The sequence below is a fragment of the Corapipo altera genome, unplaced genomic scaffold (assembly GCF_003945725.1).
Source record: "Corapipo altera isolate COAL_440 unplaced genomic scaffold, ASM394572v1 22, whole genome shotgun sequence".
NCBI classification, from domain to species: Eukaryota; Metazoa; Chordata; class Aves; order Passeriformes; family Pipridae; genus Corapipo; species Corapipo altera.
In genome coordinates, this window is record NW_020884886.1 from 14234295 (window position 1) to 14261591 (window position 27297).

General features: G+C 39.5%; 1 protein-coding gene across 3 annotated transcripts; it reads left to right on the forward strand.

Annotated features, from left to right (window-relative positions):
• KLF3 (Kruppel like factor 3) lies at positions 1 to 26306 on the forward strand. Of its 3 annotated transcripts, XM_027642900.1 has the most exons (7): positions 1 to 109; positions 4258 to 4296; positions 10969 to 11064; positions 18421 to 18916; positions 19807 to 19957; positions 24325 to 24485; positions 25557 to 25868. In XM_027642900.1, the coding sequence occupies exons 3-7, from the start codon at positions 11008 to 11010 to the stop codon at positions 25736 to 25738; spliced, it is 1047 nt and encodes a 348-aa protein (XP_027498701.1). In that variant the 5' UTR covers positions 1 to 109; positions 4258 to 4296; positions 10969 to 11007; the 3' UTR covers positions 25739 to 25868. The 3 variants fall into 3 exon arrangements, with proteins under 3 accessions (XP_027498701.1, XP_027498702.1, XP_027498700.1); XM_027642901.1 differs by lacking the exon at positions 4258 to 4296 and having other exon boundaries at positions 6 to 109; XM_027642899.1 differs by lacking the exons at positions 1 to 109; positions 4258 to 4296; positions 10969 to 11064 and adding an exon at positions 14228 to 14401 and having other exon boundaries at positions 25557 to 26306.
• Positions 26307 to 27297: the final 991 nt, after the last annotated feature.

The window sequence follows — 27297 nt, forward strand, 5'->3', positions numbered from 1 at the left end:
CCTCGCGCTTCGGAGCCACCGGAGCGCCCCCAGCCCCCGCCACCTACCGCGGCCCCCGGCGCTGCGGGAGCCGACGGAGACCGGGCGCGCACCGCACTGCCCGCCGAGCGTAAGTGTGTGTGTGTGTGCGGGGCGGGGGGGATGCGGGGGCCGGGCTGTGCCGGCTGCGGGATGGAAGTGCCAGAGGAGGAAAGTTTCCAGGCGCTGGGAGCAGCGTGGAGCCCGAGGCGACAAGGGGTGGGATGCCGCGGGAGCCACCGCCGCGATGGGGGTGGCGGGAACTGTGTCTCCGTCGGGTCGCAGCTGCGGGGAGGGGGGAGCAGGACTGGCCTCGGGGTTCGCGGGGCTCTCAGCAGGGCGGGGGAACTCCGTGCGCGGCCGAGGGGAGCCGAGGCTGCGTGCCGCCGTGTCCGCCGGGCGGGCAGCGCACCTGCGTGGCCAGCGGGGCCGCTCGGGGGGCGCCTCCCCCGGTGCCCTCCCCCGCGGCGGAGGCTGAGGCCCTCCCGCCCGCCCGCCCCTCGGGGCTGCTCGCCCGCCCGCGGTGCCGCAGCCCCGACATCGTGGCGGAGCGGGACAGGCGGCCTCGGGTAGAGACTGAATAGCCATCAGATCCCGGGCGGGATATAGCGCCCGAGCAAACGGAGGTGGAAAGCTTAGCGGTCTCGGTCGGCTCCGCGGGCGGCGGAGGGGATGCCGGGGCAGGAGCTCGCCTCCTGGCCGTGCCCCACCCGCAGCGCGGAGCGGGTCGGCAGCGCCGTGTCCCCAGTTTAACTCCCGGTGAAGTCAAGGATGAAATCGGCGCCCAGAAATCTGTCCCTCGTATTGTCACCTCACCTTAGCAGCGCTTGGCCGCTATGCCGGCGAAGGTATAACGTGGAACTGCACGGCAGAGAAGTGTGGAGTTAGAAATAACGGCCGTAATCACCTTCCCTTTGATGGATGCCCATTGGGGGGGGTTTCCTCTCTTTTTTCCCCTTTTTGTTTTTTGTTTGTTTGTTTGTTTGTTTTTGGTTTTTTGTTTGGTTTTAGGGTTTTTGGGGGAGTTTGTTTTTTTGTTTGGTTTTAACCGAAATGGGAATAGGAGTTATTTGCTTTGGACCGACGTCAGGTAAGTGCCTGGCACTGCAAGGGGAGCCGTGGAAAAAAAAAGGCTTAGCAACGCGAGCCCGCCCTGGGAGATCACAGCCCCTAACTGAAGATTGGGAGAAAGACCTGTTTCAGAATAGCTCAAGTGGTCGTTCAAGAGTTATATAAAAATATATATTAAAATTATTTTGTGCCCTTCCCTTGTACTGTACCTGCACTGTTTGCTGTGTTTTGCTTCCTTGACTTTGAAAATTCGGGAAGTGTCACTGTTTGTGGAACTGAGCTCGGAAGGTTTTACTGTTGGGAAAAGCTGAATTTGGATGTCTGATAGGAGAGCTCTGAAGACTTGACTTTATTTAAACTAATATGCATAAATGTACATTACCCGTATTGAAAACAGGATTGCATGGCTGCTCACTAGTGACTTTTCCATACAATACTTCTAAGGTACACTGACTTGATAATCACACGAGAAGCTAGTTCTTGTGTGAGCGGAATTACATCTGGATTTGATAATCCTGCCTGACGCAGAAAATACTTATTTCAAACTAATTTTCTTCTTGTATTTTTAAGAATATATTGTATCAAAATACAAAAAAACCTGAAGCTGACCCGAGTAGCCTTTTTTATTTTTTCACAAAGAGGGTCACAAACAAATGTTTTTCACAATATTTCTTTCTTTTTCTTTTTTTTTTTCCCTGTACATCCTGTTATTGCCATGTCTCAGACCATGAGGGAGACTGGGGGTAGGGGCAAGGGGGGTGGGCAGAAAAGGATACTAAGTGGTCTCTCCCTTCCCTGAGAATCCGAGCAGAATTCCCTCCAAGTAGCAGAGCTACGAGTGAGCCCTTAGGTACTGTGAGGATTTGACTGAGTTACCACCTGCTTAGCCAAAAGCAAAATCTTCAGATAAATAACGATGTAAATGTGAGTGAGTTTAGTCGAAGGCTCAGAGATAATAGAGATGGGGGTTGTACAACCGCCACATTATTTATATTTCCAGTTATTCAGTATGAAGAAAGGAACTGATACTATTGGCGTAAAATTGACACCCACACGTTGCTGTGTAGGTGCTGTACTAGCCAGTTGTCACTTCATGTGCATTTATTAAATTCCAGCCTTCAAACCCCACATTAGTGTTACTGTGGTAGTCATCCACGTAATTTGCTGCAACATGTTCTCACAGTGGATAGTATTAGATGTCCCACCCATGGTATATCAATAACCAGTGCAAAGTATGTAACAGAAGACAGTATTTGAAACCATTGCTTTGAAGGAAAACAAGTGATGAAGTTATTCTGCTGTACGACATCTAGACAAGATGTGCTACTCTTCTGCCTCATGTTGTCAGCTTATTTCATTTATTCAGCTGTGTATTCAGATACTTCTAAAATAAATGTATTATATCCACAGAAAATCAGGTTCTGAAATGAAGTCTGAGTGCATATGGACAGGGATGTGGAAGGCTAAGCATGCAATGGCTTAGAAAAATATTCCTGTGTTCACTGAGTGACATTCATCCTCAGCTGTTGAGCAGTGCTGAGCAAGAGTGAGCCACTGTCCGGGAGCAGCCCCAAGCTTTACAAATCCCTCCTGCAATGGCCTCATCCCCTAGTCTGTCTGTGAAGAAGGTGCTCACTGTCAGACTCGGTGCTGCCTCTTTGATGTTAGGAAGCTGTAGCTGTGTTTAGCTACTGGCATTCTGTAAATACAGTAATAAACCAACAGGTCGAAGGGAAGGTTTCAGCAAATCCTCATGACCTGTGGTGTCTAAAAATCTCCTGTTTCCTCACGTTAAGGGAGCCTGTTTGTAAATAGGGCAGGTCCCCTGCATAAGGACAGTGTTTTTATTCACACCCAATGAACAAACACCTCCACCCACTGTTGTTGTTTTAAAAGACTCCAGCTGCTCATGAATATAGGGTCAGGGAGGGCCGCCTAAATGTTTCTCTGTGCTTTCTCCCCAGCGCAGCCAGCAGAGCTGTTTCCTGTTCTTTGTTTCAAGGCTGGGGTTTGCGTCACACATTCCAAGTGGCATATGTGGTGCTCTTTCCTGTTTCAGGCTGTTTTCTGGCAGTTTGGTAGCTTCATCCAGGCCCCTTGTCACTGCCCCTCAACTTCCAATCCCCACCCGATGAGTTATCATGTCTCTACACACTCAGGATTGCTTAAGATGCCTGTGTTATGTCATAACGAGGTTTCCAAGTTAACCTTTAACGCACACCCTCGACTCCAATGTAGTTCTGGGAGTGAACTGGAGAGCTTTGCTCCGTTTGTTGAAAACTTGAACTGAAGTCTCCAGAAAGTTATGAGCCAGTTTTCTGCTCTCGCTCGCTCATCAGCTGATCTGGAATATCTCCAATAAAGTCACAGAGTTGCACTGATCTATAAAGAGTATGAGAAGAAAATCCACATCTGTCAGCTTGTACTTGTAAGAGGGTTTTGGCTTCTGCCCTTACCCAAGCTGAATGGTCCACCATAAGCACTTTGTATTTCCAGATCTCAAAAGTATTTTCTCCTTATACAAACTAGAAGATTCGTTGTCCTGCAGATGTAATACAGAAAATGAGACATTGCTAGTTAACTTTTCTTTGGCGTTAATAGGTACTGCTGTCCCACATTTTCTATTTTTGAAGGCATAAGATTAGTTTTTTTACTCTTGTTTTTATATTTATCTTTACCCCTCACCCTGTTGCAGGCAGATGTAGTGAAATATTGAGAGGAAATTAAGAAAAACATAAGTCTTTCTGTTCCTTTGGGTCTGACAGAAGAAGAGCTAAAGGACCCAAACCAAAGGTCTTTGAAATCAAGAGAAAAGACTTGCATTAACTTCAGTGTGCTTTGAATCAGGCCCTGTATGAAAATGCAAGATGGAGTGTTAATTCTTCTTTGTCAGTTATAGCCTGGAATATGCATAGCTTCTGTACACACAAAAATACTTCCACCCTTTCGTTTTACTCCTTTGTTTTTTTATTTCAATAATTTTTAAAGTAATCTTTTGGTTCCTGCTCTTGGATGCTACAAGTTAGCTGTTTGTGATCATTGCAGATATCTTTTAGGAAGTATCTGAAATACATACTTTAAACTTGGTTCAGTGCTTAATTTTATGCAAAAAATAATTTTTATTGAATTATGTGCACATACTTATATCAAACTTTTTTGTCTGTTCAGAAATCCAGATAATAAGAAGTGTTTGGCCACACAGTTTTGGTAAGTTGCTTATTGATTATTTTAATTTGTTGTACGCAGTTGTTTTTACTTTGTTGTTTTTCTGTTCATTTTAGAATACCATAGATGACTTTATCCATTAGAACACAATTAAATCTTCATTCTAGTACTGCTAATTTGCACAGGATTTCAAACATTTAATCTTTTTTTCCAATGTCAGGAAAAGAGTTACATTTAACTGTGTTTAGTACTGGAAACTGGTGTATAATAAATGCAGTAAATTTTGTGGTTTGCACCTTTTTGTAGCCAGAAGTTCTACAAAATAAGGAACTGAGGTTAAAATTATAATAGTTTTGTAAACCAACTTTTAAATACTAATTAACACCGCTAACAGGAGGCCTTTTAGAGTTCTTTTATGGTGTCAGCATTCAAGCTTTGTGTTTTCATTCCGAGGCTAGTTGCTTCCAATCCAGAATATGAAGTTTGGCAGAGCTAGTTTTAGGAGAGAGATTTAACTCTTCCCTGTTAAGCATTTACTTGATGTCAGAGCTTCCTTTAAGTGTTTTGTAGCTGTAGGTAGTAGTTCCCAGGGGAAGGAAGTGTAAGTGTAGATCAGCCAAATGGAAAGACAGAACTCCAACAGGTTTTTAATAGTAAACTAACTCAGAATGAAAAAAAAAATGCAACCAAATGTGTGGTCTGCCTATCATGCAGTGTGTGTTACCAGCAAACTAACTTGATCCATGAAGGCATGACAGACTTTCCACTTTTAAAGAGTCTAAACTGCTTTGATCACTGTCACATTTGTACCAGTCTGTATCCAGCTCTTTCCCTTGGTTGTTTTTGTTTGGGTTTTTTTTTCATTTCTGTAGGTACATAGAAGTTCATCAACATTTGCCCAGTATTCAGATCCTCGTTCAAATTAATCACTTAGGCTATTATTCATAAATGTACACTTCCTTTCTCTAGGATTAGATTTCTGTCTTCTTTCCCTTACTATAAAAAATGTAGAATCTTCTTTTTCATTTGTTTCCTGAAATAGCAGAAACCTTTGCATAAGAGAACAGTATTTTCTGTCATTCTTTCTTCATAATAAAAAGGCCTAATATTTCGCCTTTTAAATTATCTTAAAAATTAACCTCTTAGAAAAAGCACAACAAAAATAACGAAGTTCGGTTTGGAAGGGAAAGATTATCATACCATTCCACATACTTCACTTGTTTTCAAAAGTCTGATCTTTTATCCTTACTAGACTGTTTCTCCTTCTAAGAAGTAGCTTGAGACAGGAAACCAGACAGCAGTCTGCTCTGATAAGGGAGAATATTGTCTAATGGAGGTGCCTCAAGAGCTTTTTTTTCTCCTTCTCTTAGGTTCAGTAAGTATAGAACTGAAGGTTGAACAGGGTTTACATGGGCTCAGTTTTTCCTTGGTAAGGAAGACATCTTCTTAACAAGCAATGCAAGAACATTTTTGCCCCAAAATTTTTACCTACAAGAAAGCTATTTCCAGGCATGTGGCTTCAAAGAGCCTGCAACAGTATTATCGTAAACTTAAAGGAAATACCAATTAGTCTGCAACACAGGTGATAAATAATTATGTCAAAGCAGTTCTAGGTCAAACAAGGTGACATCAGCGAAGTTATGATGCACAGATTGTGCAAAAACACAGGTTTTTCAGCCTACTTGCAGTCCTGAAAGGAGGAAGGTAAAAGATTCTCAAGTCTTTGCTAAAAAGCAAAAATAGTTTGAAATACTAAATAACAGAATCCTGTAGAAATGCTCTTTTTCTTCATACCTGTCAATAAAACTTAAAGGAGAAAATTTTTGCCTGTGTGTTATTTTCTTTTACGTAATATCCTAACTTTTTCAACAATTATTACTCTTTCCTAGTGGAAATCCAGTCAATGAAAAACAAAGAAGTCTGCTGATCAGCGAAGCATTTTCTTGGGGTGCTAGTTCTTCATGATTCTCCCTCTGCTCTGTTCTTCATGGGCAGGCTGGTCTGGTCTCTTCCCCCAGCACCATGTCTGAACTTTTGTTCCTGCCCCCACTCTTGCTTGCTTTGACTGATTCTGACTGCTGTGCTGAGCTGGAGAGTTTCCTTGCCTGCTGCTATTTTGGGGTTGAGTGCAGTTAAGCACTTGCTTACTTCCCATTAAAGTCAATGGAACTTTAGAAACACTTTTTGCTGACTCAGATCTTGATGAGCAACTAGTCCAGTAAGTGAAAACACGTTACTAGCCCTGGAAAACTCTTTTTATACCTTTCCTATGGAATGTTGGTCTCAGAAACTGGTTTCTCTCTGTCAAACTCTCTTTCAAGGCTCCACTGAAGATGACTTCTCACCTGGGTTCAGAAAACCTCCCTACCCTTTTGGATTTCATCTATGGAGAGTCTTCTGATAGTACCGCTTCTTCTTAGTACCAGAAGTTTGACTCGAGGCTCACAGGAGAGTTGTTTCAAAGCAACAACCTGAGTCCCAAAGGGCTTGGACTGAAGAGCTTTGGCCGCATGACTTAAAGTTGATTGCTAGATACCAACGTGCTGCAAGAGCTGCAGTGTCTTTACAGAGAGCACTCATGCAGTGCCAATTTAGCAGATACCATTATATTGTTCTGTAATTATACTGACAATAACAGTCGTACCTTAAAGCTTCTAGACAAAGCCTCGCTGTACATGTGGCAGCATTCCTTTGCTTCCCCCAGGCACAAAGACTGAGGAAGCAAACCCTTATGTGCTTTCAGGCAGAGTGAAGAGAGGCAGAATTTATGGTCACCACCCCCGTCTGCCACAGGAGTCAGGTCACTGACTGTTCTTCCAGGTATTTAGTGAAAGCAGAGGCTTTATGTTAGAAGGACGCTTTGTTGTTGGATGCGCACAGTCAAAACTGGCCCTCTGCCCCACCCTTTCCTTTCATAACAGGTTTGCAGAGTTGGTGGACCTCGAAGGTAGATCTGTAGAGCTGCTGGGAGTAGCTGCACTGCGGTCACTCTTTTCCAGCTGTTCGGCAGTGTAGATGTGTAGTCTGGGTGCATTCTTTAACCACTTTGCACATTTCATCTAGGGTAAATAATCCATACAAGCCCTTTTTGTCAGAATGCGTGTTAAGTATCTTTAGCTTTCATTTAATTATGTCTTTGAAATAATAAACCATACACCTGTCAGAAAGTTGGTATCAAGAATTCTTCAATCCTGACAAGGTGATAAGCTCTAACGATAATGAACTTCCCTTCTGGAATAGAGACCTTGCTGTGTATTGTATATTGGATCATAAGGGCAGAGTTTCTGTTGTTTCCGGCTTGCTGTCTTCACTGGACTTCAGATAGGAGAGTACTGAGGGACTTTGCCTCAACTTTACCTTGCACCTGTCCTTATTTGCATACAAAAACCAATTGCTTCATTCGTCTTTCTGAAGTACAGGGTGTGAGCAAAATCTTATCAAAAGCCATGTCCTGTTTGGACAAGTTGGACTGACTTGGCAGAGATCCACAGGGTGGAGTGAATGGGAGGAGGCAAGAAAGTAAAACTGGGTGGCTTGTTAGCTGAAAAAAAGAGAGAGAGCAAAAAAAGAGAGGGTGGAATGTTTGCCTACTGGATTGCAGTTAATTATTTAGTTTCAGATTACATGCATTTTAAATTCTTTTACCCCACATGAGTAAACCCTTTAATGCAAGATAGTTTACATAATAAAGTGAAAGACAAAGACCTTATTTTTTAATAGACTTAATATGAATATATTGTTGTTGCCTCACTGATTTTCCAGAGCACCTCAGGAGTGAGAGATGGTATTTTGTTTTTCCAGAAATTAGTTGTATATACTAAACAATTTGCAGGCTTTCAAACAAATACATTCTGAAATCATGGTGTAAAGTAGAACCTAACTGGTTTTTCATTCGTCTGTAATAGAAACAGATAAGATTGTTTACCTTCCTTATTGCCCCCTTCTCACATGTTTAGGAGAGAGAGATTGGGATTTTTTGAGTTAGTAGGCATGCTTTTGCAAATATACTGGGAAAAATTACCTACTTTTTAGTAGAACTAGTATGCTTTATTTGTGTGTGAGGGTACATGCATGTGGTCCAAACTATCAATTTGGAGCATTATTTTTAAATACAAAGACCATTGTTTTGTGAGTTTATTTATAGCCTTAGGAAAGTATCGTTTTGAGCTAAATTTTAAATGCCAGATCCAAAGCTGGTTTGAATTGATTCTGTTGCAGTCCACCAAATAAGATCTGGATGGACAGGACCAAGCATTACACGCTAATTAATTTTCCTTTCTTGAAAATTGGTTTCCACTCACTATCAAATAGGCAAAATAAACCTGCTGCTTAAGAATAACATATGATAAAGTGCTCGATTTCTCTACTGTGATGTGGTAATAAAAGTAAGGGTTTCCTCTGCTGCTCTTATATGACTGCACTTGAGAAAGATTGAGAATTATTTTTCATTTTATTCAGAGCACTTTCTGTTGTCTGTGTCAGTCTAATTCCTACACAGTAATTTAGAGCTATCTCGGGAAACACTCAAATGTGTAGCATGACATGTCAAATGTATATCAAGTGTCTTTTCACACACTTTCTTGAAAAGGAGTAACTCTTAAACTAAAGAAATCCAGTTTTAAAATTGCAAAAATGACAGAAGGTATGAGCATCACTGCATTTACTTAGAAGAAACTCCTCTTTCTTTTCCCTTCCTTCCTGCCTTCCCTCCTTTCTTCTTTTTCTTCTTCTTGCTTTCTCTCTTTCTCTCCTTTCTTTCCTCCTTTCTTCCTTCACTAAAGTACAAATTAGTATGTACATTATCTATGCACATACAAACTAAAAATTGGAAGTTTTCTGAAAACTGAAGGAATTAGTCCCAAATTCTTATATAGGCAGTCTGAGTGGCTACATTTTACTATAAACATTTTTAGTGTCTAATATAACTAGGAATATAATTTCTTTCTGTTTTCACATTGCATATATATATGTGAGAACATGAGTGATGTATAGATATGTGGATGTATTTCTGGGAAGACAGTCTTCTGAAACATCAGTTCTAGCTATGTGAAATGTTAAAAACCTGAAAAAGATAACTAGATAATGGTTATCTAAAAGATAACCATTCAGGGAAGTATAGTATAATTAAAAACTTTCTCACAAACATATTTAAGGTATTTACAGAATTATCACAACTTTTAGGAAATAATGCTGAAAGTTACACAACTGCTCCTAAACTAAAACTACGTAGTAAGTTTAAACTGGAAATTACATTAAACTGTGTTATTTGTTTCGCTTTGGTTTTGCAATTTGCTTTTGTCAGGCCTTCAACTTTTGTAAGAGGAATTATGAAGATACTTTAATTTACTTTTGCTACTTGTTTCCATTATTCAAAATGCACACTGTTGTAATATATTTTCAAAAGTCTTTAAATGTTATTTGTATACCTGAATAATTAATGGTAGACTTGTAACAACTCATACCATCTTTCTCTGGAAGCTTTTAACAAATTTTGATTTATAAACACACGTTAATTGCAAGATTATTCATTAGTGTAGGCTTGTTAGAATTTTTTTAATTTGAGCAGCTTCATCTTAAAATGTTCATTTACATTTCTGAGAGAATTTTCTAGCCACAGCTACAAATATGTTGGTGAGCCTTCAGCCTGTTCCACGGGGTGAACTGCCTGGATGGTGGAGTCTGTCTGTATTTGCTTCTTTCCAGTGCCATCTACTGGCCAAAAGGGAATTGGTGTCATTTATTTTTATCCTCACATCTTAATAGAGGTCGTACCACTTCCAGGCAAGACTGTGAACTGTATGGGGTGTGGTCAGAACTTGCTCCTTTAACATCAGTCATAATGTATAACGTCAAGTGATTTATAAAAAGCTTGCCAACATCTAAATGTTATTGTGAACAACTTTCCTTTGCTTTCCTTAGTCTCTACTCTGTACCCTTATGGCTTTACCTCAAAGAGGTATGTCCTCCTTTCCTTCACAGCATCTTTCCAAGATGACCATGACAAATGTGTAGAATGATAGTAATGAAATGCATCACACTAAGTACTTTAATTTCAGGCATTTTGAGATTGGATAAGAAAAGGCAGCTGAAACTGCACAGAATGCAAGCAGATTTTTTGAAGTGCTTTTCTTTTGCACAGTTAGCACAAATAGTTGTTGAATTGTCACTAAATCTATTATACCATGGAAATAACTGAGGCATTTTTTTATGTTGGCATTGCAGCATGTTGAATGTAGTCCAAGTTAGTCCTGGATTTTAGTTTTTATTTTGCATTGATATCAGTGTCATTGTATGTGAACTATTGAACATTTCTGTTAGAACTCTTAGAAGAGAGATATCCTCTCCAGATTCAGTTCACTTGTATAAAGAAAATTCTTCTGAAGTTGTAATGCTGGTAAGAAATGCTTAGTCTAAACTGTGATGTGTTTAAACACTGACAGCTAATGAAAGTGACAGTTCTGTGGTCTTGGTATGCTGACATGCACAATAAAATTCAAATTAACTTTAGTTAAATTGAGCAAATGTCTCTTTGTTTCAACAGCAGTTTGGAAAGAATGAACTTACAATAAATAAAATATTTAAGCTTAGTCAAATATTTAAAAATCTATGTTAGAGATTGATAAGTATTCACTTTAATCTGACAAAATAGTAAGTTCTCTACAATTCAGAGAGTTGATTAGGGTGGCTTTCTAACACTTTGTCTTTGCCTTGCAGGCCAGGACATCAGAAGCATCAGAACAGGTGAATAAAAAGATGCTAATGTTTGACCCAGTCCCTATCAAGCAAGAAGCCATGGAGCCTGTTTCAGTGGTAAGACTTTTAAAATATATTGACCTTTGTGATGACTGTTTTTTTCACCTTTAGGTCATACTAAGATTTCATTAAGTTTTGGACTAGTTGGGAAAACTTGTGAAGCTATGTTTTGCTCTTAATGCACTCAGATTCACATTCTAAGAAAACTTTCTGTAGTTTATTAATTTATTGCCTTAAATGACCTGACCCATTGCCTGTCAGATTTTCTCTGGGGATGGGAGCAACAGCAAAGTTTCAATAGCTCCCATCTCCAGAACAGAGGAGAGAACATCCAGGAACTTGTGAGCTCTGCAAATATGATATCTCTTGTTTGTGGTGCTGATGGAGATGGGTTGAAATTAAGTTGCCATGCTTCACAGTGAAGTGACAAGAGCCTGTGGTTTCAGTGTTACACCTTTGAACTAAATGAACAGCTTCTCACTGTCCCTTTTTCTGTTTCTCTCTTGGTTGTGACAACACGTGCCTGGGGCTAACTCTGTGCTCTAAATCTAATCCTAAAAAAAAAAAACCAAACAACAACAACAATGGCTTTTTGCTGGGTAAACTAGTTGCACTGCTTTACCTGTGAACACCTGAGAACTAGGGCAGTGGAGAAGGAACCCAGGGAAAAAAGGGGAAGAAGAGACACTGCTTCAGAATTGGGTTCATTTCAGTGAATTTGATATATAAGGTCATCTCAGAGAAGAATCTGATAAGTAAGAGCAGCAGGGACATGTAGATGGGAGCTGTACAATGAGAGTTGTGAAGATACAGGCTGCTGCTGAAGGGAAGGTTTTGGTTTTTCTCCCTCCTTGCCAGCTTTGCGTCTCCTTTGTGTGACTGAAGAATTGTGTGGCGCTAGAATGATTTGGATCAGCTCACTGAATGGTCAGAATTGCTAACCCACCAAAAATACTCATTTTTTGGTCAGATTGGGAAGCAGATCTGACTCATTCTGTGCAGCTGCTCAATATTTGAGCAAGGGGAGCAGGGAGGATGAGGGAACGGGGCCTCCCCTTTCAGCAGTAGCCCACAATAACATCAGATTAAGTGTAACATGAAACTACACCCCTAGAAAGGCTGATCAATTTAAAGGGTGAAATCAGTTTACGTAACTTAGAGTGCATTAAACTCATGCTCTGAATGGCATCTTTCAGTGGAAAGTTTGTTTCCTGTTTTATTTAAAATGTAGAATAATTTTCATAAATTTAAATGCATCTGTAAGTAGTCTGATTTCTTCAGTGCTATTGATAACATATTTTGGGAATTAAGTTTATGTGCATTTTAAAATTACAGTTTGACTTTCATGGGGTTTGTTTACTTGAGAGCAATGATAGAAAAATAGCTGTCACTGAAAGTGTGAATATGATGAATTCCAATATTTGGATCAGGAAAAAACCTCAGTATTGGCCAGTCTGTCTGTCAGTTTAATCACAATTATTGTGTAACCTTATTAGCAATGATTATCTAAGGATATCTAATGGTGTCCATCAAAAGCAGAAAATGGGCTGGTTTTAGCAAAAAAATGCTGTTATGTCTTTTGGGCCATCTTTTGTGCACATCTGCCTCCATCCCCCAAAGGGAGTTCTGCAGTGGCTTGCGGTGATGCATGAGGCACACAAATGCCCTAAGAGACATGTACTTCTGCAAGATGGACAGGCTTGGTACCTCAGGAGGCTCACCAGGAAAGGAGCAAGCAGTCTTTCCTAGACAACAAGATGAAGGAAAAACTGCAAGGGGAAGAACAAGGGAGCATTTCTGAGCCCGGTGCATTTCAAGACTGTAGTTCCACATGTTGCTTCTCATCCTTCTCGTAGTGGTGTGGTGTCTTCCATGCATTGGACCTCTGGAGTGTTCTTACAACTCAGTGTGATCACTCTGACCGGCCATTAGGGACTACTCAGAGCATTTTACCAAATCATATGTTTTTCTTTTTATTATTACATAATGAGGAAAAAAAAGGACAATATAAAAAGCAGAAAGTCCAGAAGAAAGCATGTTTTTTGAGTGAAGTTCCCCTCATTGGATGCTACTCTGGTTTCCCTCAGGCTAAGGACCATGTGCATTTCAGCTTATTTACACGCACAGGCTGTTTAGCCCCAAGCGCTCGAGGTCCCTAGCTCTTCTTGGTCTTGTGTCTTCCTTGGAGCCCTGCTGCCACATGGTCCCATCAGAAACTGCTCTGGAGGCACCTCTCATAGCAGGAATTGTGATATGGAGAGAACACAGAAAAGGATAGCACCCACTGACTGAATTAGTTTTCTTGACCACCTTTTGAGGAGGTGGAATGGAAAAGAAGCTGTCAATGTGAGGTTGTGGAGGTGCTAAGCATGTCACTACAGGCTGACATAACCCAGAAATCTAAAATCAGGATTATTTTTATTGCATCCTTCATTCTAGTAGTATCATTAGAGGCCAAATTAAATTGAGCCCCTTAGGAATTATTCACTCTTCTAGCTGAACATACACTGTAGGTATAAAGTCTGTCTTTTAAACATACCATTAGTTGGAGTGGGAGAAGGAAATTAATAATGATTTTGACACCACTGTATTTCAGCGTGTGTGGATGAAAGGATTAACTTCTTCTGAGGTGACTGAAGCTCGCACTCACAGTATTTCATCACTCTGCCAACAGCTCCTGCCATTTATTGAAATGAATTATTGAACACATCTTATGATAGTTCTTAATGAACCAATGACAATGTCATCTGAGTCCTACCTAAATATTTGCTGCAAGAACTTTTTAAACATTTGGACAAATACCAGTTACCATTTGGTGAAATAAGTTGCTCTTTTGTGAGTTACCATCTTTATTTGAATTTAAATTGAATTGAAACAGTTTTTCTATGTGTAGCAGAGAAAGTACCTGACCAGGGAAGACTCTTGGTCAGGCACAAGAAGTATGACACTGTGGGTCATTATGATGGGATTTGTTGCTAATAGAGTATCTAAATATTGCCAATAGAGTATATAATATAGTCAGGTCTAAAGGGTTATAATACGTGCATAAGCAGGTTCAGCTAGAAACATGCAGGTTTGTAGTCCTTGGCCTTGCAGCATGTACAATTCCAAAGGAACAAAGCATCCGTGGAACTACTTTAGGATTTTATCTCTGCATGTGACTGAATCTTGGCACTTTTACTCACCTGCTCAAAAATGAGTGTTCCAGTCTTTGCTCTTGATGTACTATGCAGACCTCCCTGCTGTGGGAGGGGGAATCTCTCTGGAAGCTGCCTACAACCTTGGGAGACCAGTTGACCCCATCTCCAGCAGCATTTTTACCCTTTTGCAAGCCAATGTGCACCAAAGTCAATCTCAATCATCAGAGCTCCCCATCATGGAATGCATTAACTGTGTGAGTATCCAGGCAGTTACTGCTGCAATTCCCACCTGGTGTTCTTGTCTTAGGATAAGGTTACACCTGATGCTTGTTCTTTAATAGACTTTGTGACCAAAAGCATTTAAGATTTAAATTGCGCAAGCTTTTTCCTTTCTAGCATTCTTGCAATGAAACAAATGTTCATAAGTGGTGATGTTGTGATCGTCCCTGACAAACCTGCAGCACTCTAAATGCACTGATTTTTAGTGATGGAATGTTTAATTTATTGAAGCTGGGTGAACTTTGTACTATAAAAGAATAACAGCAATTCTAACAGAAGTACTTAATATTTCTTACATGTTTTTTTCCAAGAGGCTGGCCAAATTTGAAGTTAAATTGATAGGGTTGTGTAGTTTATAAAAGACTCGGTGAATTGCTTGAAAATCTGTTCATCTGTACAAAAAATAAGATGTTATACTATGGCAGTATAACAGAATTTGGCAAATTGTATCAGAGTAGTGCTTGGTAATGTCCTCTTGTGGAAGCGGTAGTCATTCTGAATGGTAATAGGAGTGCATGTGAAATATTTGGGCAGTCTTTATGCTTGACAGATTGACAAGAGGGGAAGCATAGTGATTCTCCTTTGGGATTTACTGTTTTAATTGTGTGAAACACATGGATACAACTCAAAAATATGAGAAGTTCCTTTGATTTATTTTCTAGTTTCTTTGTAGCTTCAGTGCTCTGAGTTTTATATGGACAAACAGCAAAGAAAGGTAAATGAATTGCTTTGTAAGGTCCAAAGAGGGAAAGTGATGATACCAAACATAAAAAGAGCCAGATGGGGACTGGAAGGAGATATATGTTGAAGTACAATCTTGCATCATTATAATGATCTACTGTCGTGACATACTGTCCTGCCTAAGGATGTTTGGGAAAGCAGAATTTACAGGAAAGTGAGAATTTGTTGGGTTTTTTTCAATCCCAAGTCAGATCAAACTCCTGCATATGCTGTTAATTCCCGCAGAAGAAATCCAAGGAAAATGCATCACCTTAAATATTTTAGGAACACAGAGCAATGGTGTGTCTCATTTTCTGTCATTCCACCAGAATACTTTGCCTAATCTAGGACAGGTGAGAAAAGATTGCTTTTGCAGACTGTGAAATACACTCCCGCTTCCTGCACTTGGTGGCATTTAGAAAACTGAACAGAGGTAGTTGGGCTTTTTTTTTCTTTGCTGTAAATAATGCTCCTTATTTACAGAGAGAGACTGTGAAGTCTTCCTCACTCTCCCGTCCCATATCCCCAAGGGTTGCTGTCTGCTTCCCTGGCAAAGAAAAGAAAAGCTACACCAAATTTGAAAGCAATGGTTCATATCAACCTAATGGCAATCACTGTGTCCCAGGACGTAGAAACTGAAACTTTGCCATGCTAAAAGAATGCAGGAAGTTTAACTTCAGAGCCAGGGTAGATCTGAGTGTGACTTACTTCAAATGAACAGGTTTTCCACCAGGCTTCATCGATAGGGAAGCAAAACTGTTTTCCTGCAGTGTCTGATTGACAGCAGATATTTTCTTTTTCATTGTTCTAGCATCCTTCTCAACTTTTTCACGCTTTTTTCCCCAAAAACATAATTTGTCACACCACATTTTTCTGTGACAACTTTATCTGCAGTTCAGATAGAATAGCAATTAAAACTGCGGAAGGAAGAAAAGTGTAGGAAAATGATTCAGCTTCTCCAAACTGCCAGAAAATATAGCTGATACTAAATCTGTGCCAGCTTAATTACAACAATGAAAACCTTCTATGCAAGATAATGCAAGGCATATGGGGTTAAATACCAAGTCCCTAAAACAATCACTTCTTTAAAACATCATTATTTTCTTTCTAATTCTTGGAAAGTATTTCTTGCTTATCTAAATACATTCTACTTAACTTTTCTAATTTAGAGTTCTCTGCACAACATTTTAATACTTTGGTGTTTTTTTCAACACGCACACCCACCTCTGGTGTCAAAGAGTTGAAAGAAGGTAACTGTTCATATAGAAAGGTTACAGCTGACCAGCAGCCTTCCCTGAGATTTAAATTGCACAAGCTTTTTCCTTTCTAGCATTCTTACAATGAAAGAAATGTTTGTAGGCACTGGCATTGTGGTCATCCCTGACAAACCTGCAGCACTGTAAATGCACTGTGCTTAGCAGTGGAATTTTTAATGTAATTTGTTGAAGCTAGGTGAACTGAATAACAGCAAAAACTTTAAACCAATAACAGCGATTTTAACAGAAGTACTTAATGTTTTGTTCCTGTTTAAATTTTTACTTTTTGGCTATGCTCATAACTTGCTCAGATTTAATAGGTAGTAAATGCTGTTAAATATTAAATTCTATCAATATTTACTGGTCTTCATCAGTTAGAATGGTAATGATTTTGTTCCTTGGCTCAGCAGTGCTGGCAAGTCTACAGACAGCACTGCTTGCAATAATGGCATTTTAATAAAATTCTGAGAAACCAGTTACCGTCAAAGACGAATGTTTTTATGGGTTGAATTTGTAAGAATAGTCATAAAGAGAATAACGTTTCAGAGTTTTAAATGTAATATTTACTGTTTGAAGATTAATCACCATTGTGTATGCTGCTTTGTTTGAATATTTTATGGAAGAGGTGACTCAGCTTTGTTGTTTTATCACAGTGCTTTGCATGCGGCAGGAAAATTTTATATTTTCTAGACTCACTATTTCAAACAGTAACTGAAAAGAAGAAAACTACTTTTGTGTCATTTCTCAAAAACACTTTTAGTTAACATTGAAAACCAGGAAGATGTATTACTAGAGGTTTTTACCACAGGAAAAAATAATTGAAATGTTATGGAAACAGTTATATAAAAATACAGTAGTTTTATACTTCTGATCTGTTTCACTTCCTACCATTTTAAACATTTTTTAATCCCACTCATCAAAGTATTTTTGGTGTCAAAAAATTAATCAGTTTCTTAAGATTAGTGTGAACCTGCTTAGCCTTGATGTGAAGGGTTACTTAACTAAAATCCAGAGTTAGCATTTTATTTAAAAAAATTGACAACAGGACTAAAAATCTGTGTTCACTGCTTGTTCTATGTCTCTCTGCTATGTTAGAACATCACATCTGTTTCTGCAGTAAATTAGCTGTTAGTAAACAACCTCAATTTTCAACAGTTTTTAAATGCAAAATTGGTCTGGATAGTTGTTTAATAATACTGTACTCTGCAGTGTATGTTAATACTTCTTGGTTTATAAAAATAATTAGTATAAATAACAATAATATATAAAATTATTATTAAAATATGGAGATCACATAGGTCAAGATTGACCTTGGGGTTTATATTGTAATGAGAACTGCTAGCTACCGTTAACAGGAATATTCTTCCAAATGTTCATCCCTATACTTTTTTTCCAAAATCAGACTGGCTACTTAGCTACTTTATACTCAAAAAAAGGTTTAGAAAGATTTAGAATTTTCCTTTTGCACTCTTCAGTTTCTCACCCATTACTTATATAGTTCAGCTGTGTATTTTTTATTGATTGTTGGGTTCAGATACTTTCTTGTTTTAGCGATTGATTGTTTAGCAATTACCGTAGCATTTGATTGGGACCTATTACTTCGAATTTTAAGTCAAATTTAACTCCTCTCTTGCTAGAATTCTTGACCCTCAGTATATACTTCTATGCTGGGCATTAGCAGCATGTGTCTCCCAGATCAGTTAAGAAATATGCAGCTTAGTTTACAACAAGCAGTTTTTAAGGGAGAAAATAGTTGAATAAGCCTTGAGGATTTGCTTTCATAATCTGTTTTACATTGCTTCTGAAACAGTGAATCAGTACTTGAGTAACTTCCTTTGTGTGGAATCTTAGGCTTTATTTAATTCACTTTTATTTAGAAAGTACAATAAAGTCTAATAAAGTGCTCTCATTAAACTTTTTTATTTTGCCTCAGTTTTATTAGCTGTCTTTCTTTTTCAGCAGTAACTGTGTGATTTATTATTTGATTTTCTTTATTTCTTTTCCATTCCTTCTGACAGTCATACCCATCCAATTATATGGACCAAATGAAGCCAAACAAATACAGCGTCATTTATTCTACACCAAGTCTGTTGCACAATAAATTCTACTCCAACCCTGAAGGACTGTCAAATGGAATCCAGATGGAGCCAGTAGACCTTACAGTTAATAAACGGAGCTCACCACCTTCAACTGGAAGTTCTCCGTCCCCACTAAAATTTCAGACTGTGCATAGGAGAACTTCACCTGGATTGACTCTGTCCTCACCCAGCTCACCTCTCAGTAAATTCACACCATCACCCCCAGGAGTACAGCCTATTTCTATGCCAATAACAATCCCACCTGTAATGGCTGCTGCTCTTTCACGCCACGGACTGAGAAGCCCTGGAATACTCCCAGTTATACAACCTGTTGTGGTCCAGCCAGTTCCTTTTATGTACGCTCCCCATCTCCAGCAGCCCATCATGGTGTCCACAGTTCTTGCAGATGAGATGGAAACTCCAAGTAGCATGCAAGGTTGGTGTTGTCAGAGTTCTTTTTTATGCCATCTCATAATGTGAAAATAACACAATATCCAAGCACTTGTTTCCTGTATTTCTTTGCACTTTAGGAAATGGAACATAATTCCTATTCTTCCAAAATATTCAGGCATAGAATTTGTTTTGCAAATATTTTACCGAACTTACCAAGGTTATAGAATCACAATATGACTTAGTTTGAAAAGACCTCTGAGATCATTGAGTCTAATCTTTGGCCAATCACCACCTTGTCAACTACACCATGGCACTGAGTGCCACATCCAATTTTTCCTTAAACACCTCCAGGGACAGTGACTCCTGCACCCCCCTGGGTAGCCCATTCCAATGTGTAATCACCCCTTTCTGTGAAGAAATTCCTCCTGATGTCCAACCTAAACCTCCCCTGGTGCAGCTTGAGGCCCTTGCCTCTTATCCTGTTGCAAATTGCTTGGGAGAAGAGACTGACCCCCATGTGGCTACAGCCTCCTTTCAGGTAGCTGTAGAGAGTGATAAGGTCACCCCTGAGCCTCCTCTTCTCCATGCTAAACAACCCCAGCTCCCTCAGTTGGTCCTCTTAGGACTTGTGCTCCAAGCCTTTCACCAGTTTCGTTGCCCTTCTTTATACCTACATAAAGCTGTTTAACTACTGAGATTTGGATTGATAAAAATATTGGACTGATGAAAATGAATAGAAGTGCTTTGAATCATAGGTCATCAGGAGATAGACTAAAACTGGAAGATTTTGTATTTAGCATGAATTGTCACACTAAATATAGAACTGATGGATTTCTTTTGGTTTAACTATAGATTTTTAGGTATATTTTTCATTTCTATAACTCTTCATATTTTTTATGTATTGCCTTCCCTCTCCTACCCTCCCCCATACAGTGCCTGTCATTGAGTCTTATGAGAAGCCTACACTGAAGAAAACAATCAAAGTAGAGCCAGGAAGTGAACCATCGAAGACTGACTTCTATCCTGAACAAATGTCACCCCCAATGATGACGTCATTGTCTCCCCAGCAAGTAATGTTGCAAGAGTAAGTAGCCAACAGTAGTTCCAAGATCAGCAGAAGAATGGAAAGCAGTTCACTGGAGTATTTACGAGTTTTGAGGAGTGGGAAGGATTGTTGCTGTACTTTAGAACATGTGGTAAATACAGAAAAACATTCTTCCCTCCCACCACTGCCACTGTGAAATGTGATTTCAACTTTTTTTCTCCCTTCTTTAGCAATATGGGAGTTGATACATCTTTATATATCACAACCACATAGATCTGCCATTTATATAACGCATTTCTGAAATGATGATAGTCCCAATCCTACAGTTTACTGAGAATAGAACTCCCAGTAAGCCAGTGATAATCTGTTTATGTAAAACCAGCAGCAAACTTGAAAGATAGCTAAAAGAGATTTCATACTGATCTCTGTATTTACATTACTTGAAATATCTTTCTTTAAAATGAGTGACTTTCTCTTCCTGGAGGACTTTGTTTTTTCAAAAATTTTGGCTGGTTGGTGGAAAGAACCTCTACGGGCTTACAAGTTCTCTGTATATCCAGTGAAATTCCATGTTTACCCAAGGCCATTGTTCTGTGGGTGATATTTTTGGCAGTTCAGGTAGTTTCTGAAGCTGTCCTTCCTCACAGCCACTTGTTTCCATCCCAGTACTAACTTGTCAAGCTGGTATAGCCTTTACCGGGACCACTGCATGAACTAGATCACAGATCTAATTGGGTTTAAAATAGTACTGTTTGCAGAAGGCAGGGCAAGGGCTGTTTGAAGGCAGGGCAAGGGCTAGAAAGAAGAAATTAGTAAACCTTCTCATTGGAACCATTAAAAATTTCTCAGGAAGCATCTGAGCAGCCATGGGCATCCTTTCCATTTCCTGTTTTCCTAGGGAAAACTTTGTCAACTTATTAAAACCATGGAATGGCCTAGAGCCCGGCTCATCCTTCAGCAGGCAGTGCTCTGGGTAGGCATGCAGGCTGCCAGCGTGGCCTTGGCAGGAGCTGAAGTTGGAACTGAGCACAACTCATAGCACATAAACTCAGAATCCATTTCTGCCCTTTCTTCCTGCTCATTGAAACCCTTGGGGTAGTTATATTTGGCCTCACCTCATAGAGTAGGGAAAAAGGGCTCCAAGCCAGACTCTCAAAACCCAGTGTGAGTGTGATTCAGAGAGAGAAAGGAAGCGTAAGGCGGGTGGTCTCCTGCATTTCCTTCAGCAGGCTGCCTCTCCCTCCTGCTCGTGGCCATTGGGTTAGAAGGCACATTGCAGCTCCAGGCCTTCTTGTGGGCACCTCTCCTTGGCTTCAAACAAGCTTCAAACAGCTAGCTTTTATAAACTATATGCTGTAAATTTTAAAATAACCTTATATGTTTTATTATAGTAAACATACAATAGTAAACATCCTTGTTTACTAGTTGCTTACTTGCCTTCCATAATGGACCTGCCACACAAGGCAGTCAGGTCTTGGAACTAACTACTGCTAAGTCAGGACTATCAGGTGTTTCAGTTTAGTTTTTGTCTCTGTTAAGCCTCTTTAACAAGAGCAAACCAGTAAGTGCTGTTCCTGGCTGGTACCACACCCTTCCTCCAGGGCTGAGACTTCTACAGACTTGTCACCTGCATTAGTGATTTGCATTATGAAGTTCCCAATGAGTCCAGTTTCCACAGGAAACCCATCCGCTGAGCAAAGAATATAAAATTTGGTATACTGTGTAGATAGCTTTATTACAAAAAAAATTTCTATAGTCCATGTTTCCAAAGCATCTCCTCTGCTTGCCCATACAGAGCATTATGTTTATGGAGACCCTGTCCTTGCATTGTAACAGCTTAAATACCTACATAGCTGTCCTGTAGAGCTGCAGTTCTTGATTATTCCTAAACCCAGCCCTTTCAAGCTCACATTCAGCTGTGTCCAAAACAAGAAGTTTATAACTTGTATTTTTTTATCTTTATATCGTTAAAAAATACATAGACAAATCATACAAGTTACAAGATGAGAGATCTAAACCTTTATAAAAAAACCCCTGTCATTTCTCAGCTTTGTCAGTGTCTGCATTAAGAACTATAGTTAAGCAATGACAATTTTAGCATTTTTCATAGGTTCCAACTACCTAAAGTGCACTATTCAGACACATGAGCTACATTAAAGGGACGTAGGAAACCTTCAGTCTCCCTTTTAAGTGACTTATTTTGGCTGAGTGTTAGGTTTTGGCATACACACTATGTATGTATATGTATGTATGTATATATGTGTATAATGTTGGTGGCATTTCTGTAGGAGTGGCGAGACCTCTGATAATCAATGTAACTATGTAATAACTTCCAAAATCAAACTTGAGGTAATAATCTCTAGCCCAATATAAGAAGCTTCATTAACGTATTTTCGTGCAAATGTCAAAATCTCACTCCTGCTGTCAACACAATGTGGTCTGTGGTGAAGGAGAAAAAGCTGTTGAAATTGTAACATGATGTTTGGAAGATACTCTTACCAATTGAAGAGTGACACATAAGTGGGTAGACTTAAATGAATTTGTATCTGGTTGTATAAGAGGGAATGAAAGAATTACAGCTGTGCTTTTATTATTGGCACTTACTTAATATTTACCTCTGAATTTTGACACTGCCTTAACCATTTTTTAAAACTGCCACACCCTATCTGATTATTGATAACATTCTGTTGTCTTGCCAGCCTCAACTCCTCTAAAGGGAAAAGGAGACAAATTCTCAGCACCTCTTCTAAATGCTTTGAGATTGAAAACTATCACAAATGGTGTAGGGTCGATATCCTTTTTCTCCCTTTTCCCAGATGTTAGCATGTACAAGACTAGCCTCCACACATAATGATTTAAACCAAGTTTGTTTGCTGTCCTAAGCCAGAGCTTCTCCAAAAAGACGAGTATGCAACAGCATTTAAACTGAACATTGCTTTGGAGAACCATTTCTTTGGAAGCTAGAAGTCTGCCTTTCTTATTTAAGAGTGTGTACATCTGTGTCTAACATCACCATCTGGGGTTTCCTGCCATTATAATATTTTTAGCTAGATCTAATATGTACTTAAACAGTACATCACTCAACAGTCACAGAACCACCAATGAAAGAAAATTTGGCTCTCAATTTCAAGCTTGTAACTCTAATAAAAGAATTAAAAACAGAATTAAACTTTCCCCACATTGCTAATCCCCATCCTGCTGTTTTCTTCTTAAACCATGCAGATTTTCTATCTTTAGCACATGCCCTTTATTTTGCTCAGAAAAGTAGGTATTCGATATTTCTGAAAATTAGACCTTAAAGGAACTTGGTATAAGTAACTAATAGAACCTAGTGTTATAAAACGTAATTCAGTTGGTAAAAAACAGTGAAATACAGTAACTGAGAAAAGACAGGAGTTCTAGAAAGCTCATTTCTGCCGCATGGAGGAGCTGGTTTTGCAACAAGGAATGCTAATACCTGCACGTTATATTCTAAGTTTCAGTTAAAAGCTAAAAAGTATATTAAAAGCTTTGATACAGATCTGCTAATGGGCTGAAAAATGCAACTTTGTGAGGTTGAAAAATTTGTAATGCCACATACCTTTTTGACAAACATACTTGTTGCCTTTTCTAACATTGGTGTGGAAGAAAGAATCAAAGTTGTCCCTAGTTCTACAGTAGGGTGTCATTCAACAGTCAGCCTTTTAAGAAGCTCTTATGTTTTCATGTGTGTGAATGTTTATGGTTGTGTTTGTTGCAGAAGTCTGTATGTAGTTAGTACATGTCTTACCTGTGCTGTACCTGTGGGCTTCTAAAGTGAAAAATCATGTTTATGAAGGTGGAGGGACAACTTCAGACATCCTGTGGGTGTGGCACACAGGCTAAGCTCTACTTTTAGGAATTGACGTCAGTGGTACAGGGAGGCCGCACCCTCCTACCAGCACCAAACAGGAAATTCTTAATTACATTTTAAAGGAGTGGCTGGAACAATAAAGACTGCCTTCTGCTTTGAAACTCTAAAGATACAATTTCTTTAATAACATGGAATAGCTGTTTCCAATTACAAGCAAAATAGTTATATTTGAAGGATAACGAAAAATTGTGAACAAATACAAGGAAATTTCACTATGAACTTTGAGAAATCTGGGGTTGACTGAAAAACAAGAATTCAAAGAGAGTTTTTCCTAAGTATGTTAAAAAAATAGTTACAAAGTAGTAAAAATGGCTACATCATGCCACAAAGTGAGTAAACTGCTAGAGTACACAAAATTTGCTAACCCTGTTGAATTTTTCAACATGCATGTAATGGTGTTCGTTCTGCCAAGAGACAGAGTAATAGTGAATAAAAGGCTCTGTTATGAATCACACTACTTGAGGTTAGCTGTGCTAAATGTTTTTCATTTTTAACATTCAATTTGACTTTACAGGAATCACCCTTCAGTTATAGTTCAGCCAGGAAAGAGACCTTTACCTGTGGAATCTCCGGACACACAAAGAAAACGTAGAATACATCGATGTGATTATGAAGGCTGCAACAAAGTCTACACTAAAAGCTCCCATCTGAAGGCTCACCGAAGAACCCATACAGGTTTGAGTACTGCTATGCTTCTCTTTCATCAAGTCTGTGGTAAAATAGTAGCCTAAGCTTGTTGTTCCTGCTAAGGGCCAGGTGACCACAGGCATAAGTAGCAAAATGAAAGAAATTAGATCTGGCATTGAGGATATAATTACAAGCTGAGCAAAAGACAGACGACATAGCAGGAAAACCCACAGCAAGAGACTGTAAGCCAGAGCAGGTTATTGGGGTTTACTGGTGTGCTTTACATTCACTGGCTCTTCACTCATTTTGTGTCCAATTGCTTGCAGATTACTCAATCTGCACAACCTGTAAACACCAAAACAGTTCAAATTGCACTGCCTCACCTATGACATCACTGTTAAATTTGACTGAGACTTCCATGGGAGTGGCCCATTTGCAGAAATCTGGACTGTGTGCCAAATGCAAACACATATGCTCTGTGGACATGCTACCCAGTGGTCCAGTGGTGCTCTTTTCTGAATGAGTGTTCAAGTAAGTGTATCCCCATCTCTGCTCTCCACAGAAATGTTCATCTTGGCATGCTAAATGAATATATACACATCCAAGGTTTTGCGGCAGTACAGCGGTGTTAAAAAAAGAGGGAGAACGACATATTAGAAAGTAATGATTGAGAGAGATTTTGAGATACTTGTGACAATGGTGCCAGTTATTTATACTACATTAAATTTCAGAAATCACAAGAAAATTTCTACCTGCTGTTCTGAATGGTAGCACAGTCCTTTCCCCCAGCTAATCTGGAATGAGTTCCCTGTTTTGAAAATACGTGAAAAAATGCTTAAACCTTCGCACTTCTGGGCTTGATGAGACAAAACAAGTGCCAATATGGCAGAGAGAGGAACAGAGAGACAACAAAAAAATAAGTTGTGGCAGGAAACAATTTTTTGGTCTGACTACACAGTTTCTAGTGCAGAATACTCTGCAGCCTTGTGCTGTTTGCAGACCTTTTCAGTAAGCATTAAAGTACTTGCTGAAATTTGACAAGGCAAGAGAATAAATCTGTCAGATGTTTAACTGATGTGTTCATGTCTTAAATCCCCACTTCTGTGTTTCTTTTTCCAGGTGAAAAACCGTACAAATGCACTTGGGAGGGATGCACATGGAAGTTTGCTCGTTCTGATGAACTAACGCGGCATTTCCGCAAGCACACGGGAATCAAACCTTTTCAGTGCCCAGACTGTGACCGTAGCTTTTCCCGTTCAGACCATCTTGCTCTTCACAGAAAACGCCACATGCTAGTCTGAATGTCTTCTGTCCCTGACTCCTGTCACACTTTTTTTGTTTTTTACACATGCATTTTAATTTGGATTCAGCTGGTCTGGATCTCTGAGTTTATACCATTAAAAACTTACATATGGTCAGTAACAGATGTTATCTAACCCTCCTATGTCCTTGCCACGGGTCAGACCTAAAGAATGTGAATACTTCTTTTTTTTTTCTCCTGGGGATGCTAAGCAAACCCTTTCTACATTCAGTGTGTTTAATGTATTCCATTTGTGAATAAGGGAATTTGTAAACTAACGGCTTTTGTTGGTTTCTTCATATAATCAACCCAGCATATACTGATAAAGTAGTAAATGTTATTGAATATCCAAAATGGTAGTCCTTGACAGACACTTTCATTTATGTGCCCAGTAAGGGATACACTCTCATTTTATGCTCAGCAATGCAATGAATGAACTCTCCTGGCTGTGTTGATTTCTGCAATGTGGTTAATGCAACAGTTTTAGAAAGACATTTGATTTAGAAATCCCCTCTGCCCAAACAGTGAGTAACGCTGAGGAAATAAATCTAAACAGTGTAATTACTTTACAGAAGGATTGAGTCATAGTATCATTTACCCCAGTCAAGAAGAAAAATTGGCAGGAATGGGTCCGTACATAACACTGTGCATCTAAACCAATATCTCTCATCTGTATTATAGTGTAGTAGATATCCTTGTTTTTATTGAATAATGTCCCAGTGGATTTGTTAAATGAAGACCTTCAGTGACACTGTATGTCTGGTTTCTGTGCAAGTGTATGGGTGGAACACACAGTCAAGAAACAACCTGAAACTGAGTCAGGGGAGGTTTAGGTTGGATATCAGGAAAATGTTTTTCACCCAGAGGGTGGTTGGGCACTGGAACAGGCTCTCCAGGGAAGTGGTCACAGCATGAAGCCTGACGGAGTTCAAGAAGTGTTTGGACAATGCTCTCAGGCACATGGTGTGACTCTTGGGGATGGTCCTGTGCAGGGCCAGCAGTTGAACTCGATGATCTAAATGGGTCCCTTCCAAGTCAGGATATTCTATGATTTTATTGTACTCTCCTGTGACTTGGCATTACATGGTATTCATAGAAATCTACTGCACCTCATTTCAGGGATATAGACTATCCCCCTGCAATCATGCCCCTGCATTTCCTCTAAATAATTTTTCTCTTTACTGTACCTCAGAAAATAGTAATCATTATGTAAAAAATGCTCTGAACTGTGAGTACTACTTTAATACACTACAGTATTTAAAATTATTAATCCACAATATTTTTGTAAGAAGATGGCTTCAAATATGATGCACTTCTGATAAATTGAGTCATGTCTCTTTTTTGGATAAAAATGTATACCAAATCATCCATTTCCTAACTCTGATTTGTGACTCTGGTAGTCTCTCTTTGTAGGTAGGCAAAGCTTCCATGTAGATGTGTCTGTTGCATTAAAACTTCACATCAGCAAGTCTTAATTCCCATGTCTGTTAGCGAACAGAACTCCATAGGTAAAATAAATTGAAGTCAAGCAGCCTGCAGTTGATCTCAGATATTTTCCCA

Excerpts from the sequence above, each read along its gene's own strand:
- KLF3 (XM_027642899.1), top strand. The coding sequence starts at position 14,228 with ATGTACTATGCAGACCTCCCTGCTGTGGGAGGGGGAATCTCTCTGGAA. Across the intron at positions 18,917-19,806 it reads AACTCCAAGTAGCATGCAAG|TGCCTGTCATTGAGTCTTAT; the intron begins GTTGGTGTTGTC and ends TCCCCCATACAG. Across the intron at positions 19,958-24,324 it reads CAGCAAGTAATGTTGCAAGA|GAATCACCCTTCAGTTATAG; the intron begins GTAAGTAGCCAA and ends TTGACTTTACAG.